Source organism: Corythoichthys intestinalis, chromosome 9 (assembly GCF_030265065.1).
Source record: "Corythoichthys intestinalis isolate RoL2023-P3 chromosome 9, ASM3026506v1, whole genome shotgun sequence".
Lineage (NCBI taxonomy): Eukaryota > Metazoa > Chordata > Actinopteri > Syngnathiformes > Syngnathidae > Corythoichthys > Corythoichthys intestinalis.
The window spans coordinates 48,106,381-48,118,655 of NC_080403.1; the positions used below are offsets into that span (position 1 = coordinate 48,106,381).

General features: G+C 39.2%; 1 protein-coding gene across 2 annotated transcripts in view; it reads left to right on the forward strand.

Moving 5' to 3' along the window:
* The window catches only part of LOC130921718 (histone deacetylase 7-like), a 114,728-nt gene that overhangs the window by 91,814 nt on the left and 10,639 nt on the right, over window positions 1-12,275 (forward strand). For both annotated transcript variants that reach the window (XM_057845943.1, XM_057845941.1), the window contains 3 exons: window positions 9,194-9,312; window positions 9,397-9,530; window positions 9,603-9,687. In XM_057845943.1, coding sequence (XP_057701926.1) covers window positions 9,194-9,312; window positions 9,397-9,530; window positions 9,603-9,687 — 338 coding nt within the window. The remainder of the gene's footprint in view (window positions 1-9,193; window positions 9,313-9,396; window positions 9,531-9,602; window positions 9,688-12,275) is intronic.

A 12,275-nucleotide genomic window follows, 5' to 3' on the forward strand; every position in this document is an offset into this window, starting at 1 on the left:
AAAATCAATAGAACGCGAACCATAAAATGTTCCAAAATCAACAGTAATGGACTGCAAATGAACAGGTAATGACCTGAAATGGCCCAAAATTACCGCATTGGCTGACACTGACAGCCATAGAAGTGGGAGGGGCCTGTTTGAAGAGGGAGGAGTTCATTCGATGTCACCCTCCCAGTTCAAATGGATTGAATACACTATCTACTAGTAAACTCACAACAGAAGGGTGAAGATAGTTTGTTTTTTTGTTTATTAGTTGTTTTGTAGATTATCCTAGAATGATTTGCTGCCCAATGTATCGATAATCGTTGCATCGCCATGTAGTGAGATCGTTATCGTGAGCTTTGTATCTCAAATCGTATCGAATCGTGAGGTACCAAGAGGTTCATTCGTAATGTCAACGCTGCAAATGGGCATCTCCCTGAATGTTTGTGTCTGCACCTCCCGCTTCTTCCTCTTGGATGAGTTTAAAAAATAGTAATAATAACAGTAATAACAGTAATGCATTCAAATATTTGCTTTCTTCAATGAATCAGAGGGTTCAATGCATGCTGCAATGAAATACACCACACATTCACATGTTATCTGTTTGCCTGCACCTCCATCAGAATCACCAAAATCGTGTTCAACATGTGGTTTATCTTGTGTCAAATGATTTTTTTTTTTTTTTTTTTTTTTGTATGTTCAATGTATCTATTTAGATTTAGCATTGGTAAGAAATACAAATAAGACATGTTTTTTCACTTTTTTTCCTCGAAGTATAATTATAAGAAAAACATGTCTATACATATTTAATAAATGTTTTTTAAGCACTTAAAATGTAATAATTATGATAAGTTTTAAACATGTTACCGTCCCTCCGAATTATTTTTAAACAAGAATAAAGTAGAAAAATGTTTGTCTTTATCAAATGCTTTAGTGAGTGGGTCCATTCAAATCTGCTCAAGCTGCTCACTTAGAAAAAATGAGTTGCGACAGCAACTGTTTAACAAGCTAAAGGATGACTGACGCATGCGGCGCTTTGAAGTTTTGGCTCAAACCTTAACGTTTTTCAAATATCGTTAATTTTAATAAGTAACTTCAGTGCACTGCCTGACCAAGAAAAGGAGAGTGAGTGAGAGCGAGACTTGTGATCGGGGGGACAGCTCATCTGTATTTATTTATTTACTGTATTTTCTAATTGAAAAAAATCGGCGATGGACTGAGGGTGCGAAGTTTAAAGCGTAAAGTAGCAAATGATCACGATTCTAATAATCTATGAGTAACATCTACTTATCATGTTACCAATACCAATTACATGGGTTAACTTTGGTTTGCTGACCTTAAAAAAAAATCCCCTAAATTTAAACAAAACATTCGATTTTTTCAACAGAATACAAAACTTACTGAAACTATTCAGGAAAAAAGGTAGTGGATCAAGTTACATTTACTAGCTTTTGGTACCACAATCTTTAACAGATATAAATAATTAAATTGGACTTTCAACAGGATAAAGTTTTCAAAAAGTAGTCCCCAAAAAAACGCCACATCATCATTGTATGGATCAACTATTATTACTTTACAGAAAGATGTCAAATGGAGGTTTCAACTATCTATCTACAGTAGAGTTAAGTGTAATTAGTTATATGTTCCAGCTAGGGCTGTCAAACGATTAAAATTTTTAATCGAGTTAATTACAGCTTAAAAATTAATTAATCGCAATTAATCGCAATTCAAACCATCTATAAAATATGCCATATTTTTCTGCAAATTATATATATATTCTGTAAAATAAATTGTTGCAATGGAAAGACAAGACACAAGATGGATATATATACATTCAACATACCGTACATAAGGACTGTAGTGGGCATTTCACTCTACTGTCATTTAAATCTGTCTATGCTGTCCTCACTCCGAAGCGTCTACTTTTTCCAAAGCTAGACAGCTAGTGCACGACGCCTTAATAATTAGACTTCTTCCTTTTTCATCTGATTTATTAATAAAATGGCCTCAAACCATTGTCCTCTTTAGACCGTCGTAAAACTACCAAAAAAAAGTACACAAGCATTGCATTAGCAACAACGTTAGCTTAGCACGCTATACAGGTTCACTAAACATAAACAAAAAGTGTCTCATACAAAAAATATAACATTTCGCTTACTAACATAATATGTACATTCTTTACAACAACCATACTTACGGACAAATCTTGTCCAAGGATCATATAAGCACAACATTATCAGCCCGAGACGTCGTGCAGCCATAATGAACTGGCAAGAAAACAATAAACCATGTCGCAAAGCGACCACAAGCCTTGCTGTAAAACTTACCAAAAGGCAGAATACTTTCTGAGCGGGACATGTGCATTAATTGCGTCAAATATTTTAACGTGATTAATTTAAAAAATTAATTACCGCGCGTTAACGCGATAATTTTGACAGCCCTAGTTCCAGCACTTTCTGCTGACAAAATCATATGTAGATGCAAGCTCATTGCGAATAGAGAGAGCTAAATGGACAAGCTAACGTTTGCAGACAGTGCACCTTAGCAGTTCTTGCCCTCTCACAACATCGGTTGTGCCTTATACAAGCGTTGCTTGTAAATTCTTTTTTTCTTTGTTTGATATTCATGAGCGTTGTGTAGCATATTGGAGATGTATATATTTCGATTTGTTTGCATTTCTGGTCAAACGTGGTTACATTATTTCATTGCTTAAAAGCTGTACCAGCAGTTGCTATTAAAATTTACACGTGGTGTATATTTTTCTATATTTTGTGACTTTATTTCATATTGTCGACAAAATGTTTTGTTGTTTTCAGTTTTACAAAAATGTATCAGTGCTATTGTCAAGAGAAAGGTGACCACAGTAAGGGCAATTCAATTTTACTCAAGCGTCAGACTTCTCATTATAGCCTGATTTGTTCGCTATATGTCGATTTGCACACCCACACACACAATGAGGGCAGAATATGTGCTCTATTGGTTGCTGGCACTTGGACTTGATCCCAAAAAATGGATGTTTGCACTATTTTGATTTCAACAATAAATATAGTGGAGCAATGTAGGCATTTTTTCCATAACTTCAGTTGAAGTTGTTCTCATGTTTTGCACAGAATGTTTATTTGGAAAACCTTGAAGTTGTTACATTTATCATTATTGAAGCATCCAGTGGGGCATCACAATACAATTTTAAGTCTACGACCGCATACCGTATTGGCCCGAATATAAGACGGTGTTTTTTTGCATTGAAATAAGACTGAAAAAGAAGGGGTCGTCTTATATTCGTGGTCTAGACATTGTAACTATTCACGACGCTAGATGGCGCCAGATATCATTAAAGCGATGTTGTCATGACAGATCTCAGCTACTATCCCCATTCACAACACTAGATGGCGCCAGATATCATTGAAGCTATGTTCTGTCGTGACAGATCCAGCTACTCTCAATTTTAACCAGTTTGCATTTTATTGCAATGTTTTTCCTTATTCAGATTTGTTTCAAGACTACAGTTACAGTTAGACTTCACTTTGATGGTTAATGCAGTTATTGCAATTTTTTTATCACAATAGATTGGTTTATTTTAGGGCTGTCAAAATTATCGCGTTAACGGGCGTTAATTAATTTTTTTAATTAATCACGTTAAAATATTTGACACAATTAACGCATGCAATGAATGAGCCGCTCGCATATTGCCTCAAACAGATTACAATGAGGCCGTTTATGGACATTAAGAGTGAAGAGAATGCCACCGGCCGCTTGGGGGCAGCGCCGTTCCATACTCATGTTATTTCTTCTAAACGTGGGAGAATTAGTAGTTTTGAGACGTTTATGCTGTATTCACAACGCAATGCAAATTGCTATTTGAGCTCCACACATATTTCAGTAAGTTTTCTTTCTTTTAGTGGCAATTATGTGTCTCTTGTTATATTTTGGGTAAGATATGTACAGATATATAATATACAGTAAAGGCGAGTGGACACAGGCGTTCTTTTGACCGCGCCGTTTATTGGCATAAGCTTCGGCAATTCCTTCACAACAAACATAAGTATCGTTTAGTGAAAACACAACAAAAATAATATCCCTATCTCTCAAAAAAAAAAATGTTTACAAAAAGAAAAGCACTTCAGTCTCTAGTAATGAGGGCCTATTCTGACACACAGTAAACAACAATGCAAAATGAACTGGCATTCCATATCAAAATAGCTATGCAAAATACACGTAAAACTTTTCACTCTATTTTTATTATTGTTATTTTTATTCTTCTTATTGTTATATTAGCTCTACTTTTGATTGAAAATGTTACAAATTTTATTAAAACGAAAACATGAAGAGGGGTTTTAATATAAAATTACTATGACTTGTAACTATAACATTTATCGTTTAAGAACTACAAGTCTTTCTATCTGGATCACTTTAACAGAAATAATGTTAATAATGCCATTTGTGGATTTATTGTTACAATAAACAAATACAGTACTGATGTACAGTATGTTGTATGTATATATCCGTCGTGTGTCTTATCTTTCCATTCCAAACAATAATTTACATAAAAATATGGCATATTTTAGAGATGGTTTGAATTGCGATTAATTACGATTAATTAATTTTTTTAGCTGTAATTAACTCGATTAAAAATTGTAATCGTTTGACAGCCCTAGTTTATTTACATTTCAAAAACTAGAAGCCATTCATTTACGAATGTGATTGCACTTTAGTTTACATATTTAAATGTTCAGATATTAAGATTTGAATGAGGCAAAATAACATGCTTTTTCTCTCAAAGATATTGTTATAATCATTTGTTTTGGATGTACTGTAATTATTTTATGTATAAAAATTAATTTGGTGTTCAAAAAGTTCTTTCAAACTTGAGTCTTGAAATAGAGGAGGTTGTCTTATAATCAGGGCCGTCTTATATTCGGGCCAATACGGTATATCAGTATTGGATTTTTGGAGTTGGAGAATTTTGGGATATCGGTTATCGGTTAAAAAGTCATTATCGGACAACTCTAATTTACAGTATCTGTCTGCCCGTACGTCCGTCTAGCTAGCTACCTAGCCAGATAGCACATCTGCTTGTCACAGTCAATCAGTTGACCACCTCAATTACCTACAGCGTATTGTGCTGGAACAATAACCTACCATAATTACAGCCACTCTAACATTTCTAATTCAGACAAGAAGTGAGCAAGATTGAACATTTTCCACAAACTTCAAAGATTAAAGCGTAATGGATCGCACGTAAATGTCTCACTGCATTTGTTCTCATTAGGTGATTGGTGAAACGAAAGGCATAACACGCTAAATGGACACAATTTAATGCATCATAAGTTCCTGTTTATGTTGTTGGTGCGCTGCCAGTTTGCAAAGTTGAATTTGAATCCATTGTTTGAATGAGAGGGTTTTCCATTCCAAACTCTCCTCAGGAAGGAGCGAAAGTGAGCCAGCTTCAGGTCGCTGGTGATATCTGTCTGTTTTTGGCTGCCTGCAAGTGACAGGCATGTGGTTGTGAGACTCAAGTACAATCAAGAAAAACTCAGTTGCATTGAGGTGAGGCGTCATGATGTTTTCTGTATGTTTGGATGATGGTGACGCTGGCTCATATTTAAGGTGCTTCTACTAGCCTGCCAGTAGCGCTGTGTGTTCATCTCTCACTGGCTACCGATATATCCTAAAGTGAGGAGGAAGGGAGAAGACAGAAGAGGAGAGCGAGAGAAGAAGTGGGGGGTGCAATTGTTAGAGAATCCAAAGGCGGCGTAATTAGGCCCAATGGATTCCAGATGGGTGGCTGTCAGTGACGTGAGAAGAGGGACGAGCTCCTAATAGGAAACAGACGCACACAAACGCCTTTGAACTGCCGCGGAAAGAGAGAGAGAATCAAACGCGGCGTGAGCCTTGTGCGCGCTTTGGCAGCCAGTGAGGGAAGGAAGTAGGAATAAGGAAAGTCTTCTCCCTGGAGTGCACAAGGTGTCTCATATCTACCTGTTTGTGTCAAGGGCCTTTCTTAGCACGTTGTTTCCACTTGTTCTCTTTTGCACATGTTCTTACCTGAAAGCAAGCTGCTGATATTGACTGGTGACCAGTTCTATGTGTGCCCTTGCCCAAGGTCGTCTTGCATCACCCGTGGACCGGCGTTGTAGAAATCTCAAAAACCAAACCACCAATGTTAAAAACAAAAGACAAAAATATGCAGTCCTAATTCTAGTAGGAGCTCAGATTTCAGGTTTTCATTGTAGTATGTTCAAACACAGCGTTGTCTTTAACACGTTATTGTAATCTGATTACTTTATTTCTGTAACGAGCAATCTAACGCATTCATTTTTCCAAACCAGTAATCTGATTAAAGTTTCAGTAGTGTCTGTGCGTTACTATTCTGTTATTGCCTCATAATGTATGTGGAATGAAGAATATTGTAGTCATGTACAAAGAGCACGTTGATTCGAATATGTTAGAAAGGTTCCCACTACGCGTTTGTTTCCATGGTAACTGCTCATAGTTACTTCCTGTTTTGGTGTGATCTGGGATTGAGAAAGGACACACATTTGAGCTGAGTGTAGCCACCTGTTGAGATGTGCGAGGGAATGTTGATCTGTGTTCGTCCATGAATGAACGTGAGTATTTTTCCTTCATTCTGGAGGGTTCCAGCGATAGGTTGGAGCAGGGGTCGCGTTAACCGGATATTTTCCGTCGTTGACCGTTTTTATAAAACGGTGACGGAAAAAGCTGAAGTCCGTCCGTCATTTTGACAGGTTGCGATTCACACCCCAGACCACAGGGTGGCGAGTTAGCATATTAATTAGCTATTGTCTCTCTTAACGCATAACGTCATTGGCTCTTCTGTCAGAATATTGTAGCGTCACCGGGGTCTGGCGGCGGCACCGTGATTGACACATCAACGCAAGGTTGTTATTGGTGCACCCGGTGTGCCAGTGCGTCATCCAATTGATGGAAAAGATTGCCACCTGTGTATAGACCCCAATCACATGACGTCACAACTCCGCCCCCTGACTGGAGCCGCCATATCGTCATGTTTACACATTACCGCTACGTACGTGCCTCCTATTACGGCGTGTTTTTCTGCTCGTAATAATCAAAATGGTGAAGGCGTGTGTGGCGGTTGGTTGTTGTAACAGAGAAGATAGACGGAGAGACTTAAGTTCTACCGTATTCTGAGAGACCCGAAGATGAGAGCGAGATGGACTGCTGCAATTCGACAAGAAATCTGGGCACCAAATGATCACCACAGACTATGTAGTAGTCATTTTATATCTGGTAAGATGCATTTAATATATATTTAGAATATTTTGGGCTGACAACCACAATTAAGATCATTGTGTGACGTTGGTGATTGGGGTCTATATCGTTGCCTCTTTTTCTTTGGGGGCGGAGTTGTTGGTGGTAAGCAGAGTAAAAAGGGAGAAAAATACCACGACTTCCGTGTCTAATTTTTAGCCGCCAAGCAAGCGTTACAATATTAATTAAAAATGAATAAAAACTAAACCATTGAATATGTCATCATTATCATTTTAAAAATTTAAGTGACGGGTAAAAATAGACTATGACCGGATTTTTATGACCCTGTCAGTCAAAATGACAGACAACGAAAATGTCTAGCGCAACCTCTGGGATGGAGCATGCGCGGACTTTTCGTAGCTTTGCTGTTGCGACAGCGGGCAGTCATCAGCGAGCATTGTTTTCATCATATTTGTGTTGCGCATTTATGCAGTAAGGTGATGTGTTCTTTTAGCATTTTGGGATGCGTTGTAAATGTAGGTCCGACTGAGTGTCAAGCGCTTAGTTGCCGCAACATTTTGTGGCCAAATTGACCGCATGTGTGTACGGCGTACTTTGGGGTTGTGCGCGCACATTCGCACCAGCCCCCACCTTTGTGTTTATTGTACTGTGGAATTCATTTGTGTGTTGTTGATTATTGTGCAGTCAATTTGCATTGTTTTACATTGGCACTGATATGCTGTTGACTCTCACCCGTAGTTCAGAATTTTTGACATTAGGCCCAATATTTGTGTTAACGGCAGTTAAATTAGTCTGTGGAGTTGATTTCAACAGATTCCATGCAATTAATCAGTTTCATGGCTCAGGAGTGGCTAAGCTAACGCGAGTCAATCGTGGTTGAAATCGACTAATCAAACCCCCGCTAACTTGAAGAATAAGCCTTTTCTGAAAAATTTGGATCTTCCGGTTTAAATTCAATTATCAGAAAGTCAATTACATGCGATGACATTTTTCTGTTGTCATTCTTATGTTGCAGTAGCCAAGGGAGAAAAATTGGTCAAAAGTCACTGATAAATTACTTTTAAAGTAACTTAATGCACGAATTTAATTTTTTTTTCATGTTTTTCTGACTCGAGAGAAGAATTAACTTGACGGTCTGAACGGGACAAGTTGCATTGTAGTGGACCATTTCAAGTCCAATCTGGGTCACTTTCGTACGTGGTTTAAATCCGATCTGGGCCACATTTATCCAGAATCTCGCGGCGGTCTGAAGAGTCTCCCAAATCGGAATTCATGCAGCAATTACGGCAGCATAGACCGAGAGAGACAGGGCGCTACGGTGCAGCTGTGCGTTAGCGCCTAGCTTGCCTTGAACACAGATTTTGGGGAAGGGTCAGGCTTGACAATAGTCATAAAAAAATAAAATGTGTTGAGTATAAGCCTGAGAATGCTGTTTTCTCTCTGCTCCATATGAGCAATATTTCAAGATCGCTTACACGGCCGAGAGTCTGGGCAAACTGTCCGTATGTGTGTGTGTCATGCACGGACAGCATGCTATCCATATAAACTTTGAATATAAGACTAAATGGGGATTATTTATGTCTGGTTTTTGTGTCCTCTTTTTGGAAATCAAAATATGATCACCTTAGGATGACGTTGAGCCAGCATGTGTGGTCATTTGTTTTGATGCTCCTGTGCATGCGGGTCAGTTTCCTCAGCGCATCTTGGACAGCAAATTAGTGCACATGAGAGATGATTGAACGGGCTCAATGGACAACGGCGGTTTGAACGGGCACGCCAAGAAAACAGATACGACAAAAAATCGGATTTGTGCATTAACACCTGCAGTATGAACCTAGCCTTAGTTACTTTGATAATAAAGTAATCAGTGACAACACTATTCAAACAAGCCGCCGAGCTTAGTGAAAATACTGTACATACAATATGAAGTCATCATGTTTACCTTTGTGGTACTTTTTAGAACCGTGGTGATGCCCATCGCCCACGAGTTTTCCCCTGATGTGGTGCTGGTCTCAGCAGGATTCGATGCAGTTGAAGGCCATTCGCCACCGCTGGGAGGGTACAATGTCACAGCCAAGTGTAAGACTCAGTCAGCAGTGCGTTTACAAAGAAAAGCACTAAAATGATCTGGATTGAAATTTCTGTGTGCGTGTTCCTTGCCAGGTTTTGGGTTCCTTACCCGACAGCTGATGTCTCTAGCTGGGGGGCGTGTGGTTCTGGCTCTAGAGGGGGGACAAGACCTCAAGGCCATCTGTGATGCCTCTGAAGCCTGTGTCAGCTCTTTGCTGGGCATGGAGGTGAGCTGCGTGTGTTTGGAGAGATGGATGTGATTTTGTTTTCATCTTACCACTGCCTCCTTTTTACCCCAGGTAGAGCCTTTGTCTCAATCTGTGTTGGACCAAAAGCCTTGCAATAATGCCGTGCAGTCACTACTAAGTGTCCTCCAGGTTCAAGGTGAGCAAAAATAAGAAACACTACACTGGTAGCATGAAGAGAAAGAGATGCAACATTCATTCATTCATTCATTTTCCATGCTGCTCTTTCCTCACGAGGGTCGCGGAGGTGCTGGAGGCACACATTAAAAACTTTACTCAATTCAGTGATCCTGTGTGTTATGCCCTTTCACAGTACACATCTGGTAATCTCCCATTAGCTAATTTTACACAATCTGGCCCTTATGTCAGCCTGTACTTCCTCATAACGCACGTCAACCGTAGACAACACAAGATCCTTCTTCCTCATGTCTACGATGAGCATTGGACAATAAGCACACTACAATTAATGTCTGGTTGTGCCACTCATGCGACATGCTCATCAGCGCAGTGTACTCTCCGGTGTCAAGGGTTGCACACACGCACTCACTGTAATACCCCTTTCCCACTGGCCAAAAAACCCGTGTCAACCCGCAAACAATCGGCTTTTGGTGGCAGTGGGAAAGGTGCAACGACCCGCGTCGACCCGTGTCAATCAACCCGCCAAGCGACCCGCGTTAAAATCACCTCGGCTCTGATCGCCATGCAGTGTGAAAGCAAAACCCCGGGTCAACAGTCAACACGCTAATCTACGTGGTGACGTAGGCTAGTACGTGATGCGTCATAACAAAAAACAAAAACCATGTGCGCTAGCCCTGATCCACATACGCCGAACAGTCGGTGTAGCAGCGTTAGCAATAGCCATAACAGATGAAACAAAGGCTCTTCTCCTCCTTCTGTGACGTACACGACTCCTTTCAATTTCACGCCAAAATTCACGTCGCCTACGTTGCCTCAGCACAAGCAGAGTGTTGATCCTTTGCTGCATTTCGACCATTTTGAGGGCAGTAAAAACAGAACACAAACGGAAAGGAGGCTTCTATGTTGCTTTGCAGTGTTTACTTCCTTGAACTGAATGAATTCGGTCGCACTTGTCGAAGCGCATCTTAGCGTGGTGACATCACGAACCTTACGCACGGCTGAGGAGGGGTAGGGGGTTTAGACGGGTGAAAAAAAAAAAAAAAGACAAGGCTTTTTTTTTTTGTCAATGGGAAAGGTGCCAAATGCCAATTGCTAGGGGGTTGCATCGGCTTGGAAAAACGCTCGTTGACCCGCTAGTTTCAGTGGGAAAGGGGCATAAAATTTGTTTTCTTATCTTGGCCAGAGAGGATATGCAATGTTGCTTTAGCCTTCAAAGGTCTGTGTTGAGTGATCATCACACACTAAATGTAACTCGTAGTGTTAGCATAGCTTTCGTATTTGCATTAGTATTAGGCTAATGCTAACGACGAGCGTCCTCTTAAGCTCTCGAAAACTTTTTTTTTTTGTTAACTTTTGTTTTTTTTACATACAGTTCATGGCGTCCAGGTAGGGATAATCAATTGAGATTAATGTAGTTTTCCTCCTCAGTGTGTACCGTATTGGCCCGAATACAGACACGGCGCTCCGCATACGCATAACACGCACTGCGCGTAGGGCACCAACTGCCTGTAGGGGCACAAAAAAAAAAAAATCTTGTAAAAAGTTTGTAAAAAATCCTAAAAAATAGTAATTGTAATAATAACAACAATATATAGTATTTAAAATAAAACTGTAAAGCCTGATAAATGCAAGTAATACAAATATAAGTAACATAGAGTCATTATTTACACAAAAAAAGAATTTCCTGTGCGGCCCTCTCGTCATTCTACCTTTAGTGCCCCCCCACCCCCAATTCCCTAGTGGTTTGCTCCGTTATGCTTCAGTTGCAAATCTATTATTTTTGTTTTTTTGTTTCATTTTGTTTTTGTTTGGTTTGACAGTTTGCGAAACATTTGTGAATGTGAATGTTTGCGAAATATTACTGTTGACAACTAAGTTATTTCGTAAAATAAAGCAATACTGACAAATGTTCAGATATTGTTCATTTCTATCGTTGGGTGGGGGCACCACAAAGCATGCCTAGGGCACCAAAATAGCTAGCGCCGGCCCTGCCCGAATATAAAAAGGTGTTTTTGCATTGAAATAACACTGAAAAAAATGGGGTCATCTTGTATTCGCGGTCTAAACATTATACCCATTCACGACGCTAGATGGCGCCAGATATCATTGAAGCGATTTTCTGTCATGACAGCTCTCAGCCACTCTCCCCATTCACGACGCTAGATGGCGCCAGATATCATTGAAGTTATGTTCTGTCATGACAGATCTCAGCTACTCTTTTTAGTTTAACCAGTTTGCAATATTTTATTGCAATGTTTTTCCTTATTCAGATTTGTTTCAAGACTACAATTACAGTTAGACTTCCCTTTGATGGTTAATGCAGTTATTGCAATTTTGTTGTTTTATCACAATAGATTGGTTTATATCCATTTCAAAAACCAGAAGCCATTCATTTACGAATGTAATTGCACTTTAGCTTACATATTTAAATTTTCAGATATTAAAATTTGAATGAGGTAAAATAACATGCTTTTTCTCTCAAATATATTATTATAATCATTCGTTTCGGATGTACTGTAATTATTTGCTGCATAAAAATTAATTTGGTGTTCAAAAAGTCTTTTTCAAACTTGAGTCTTGAAAAAGAAG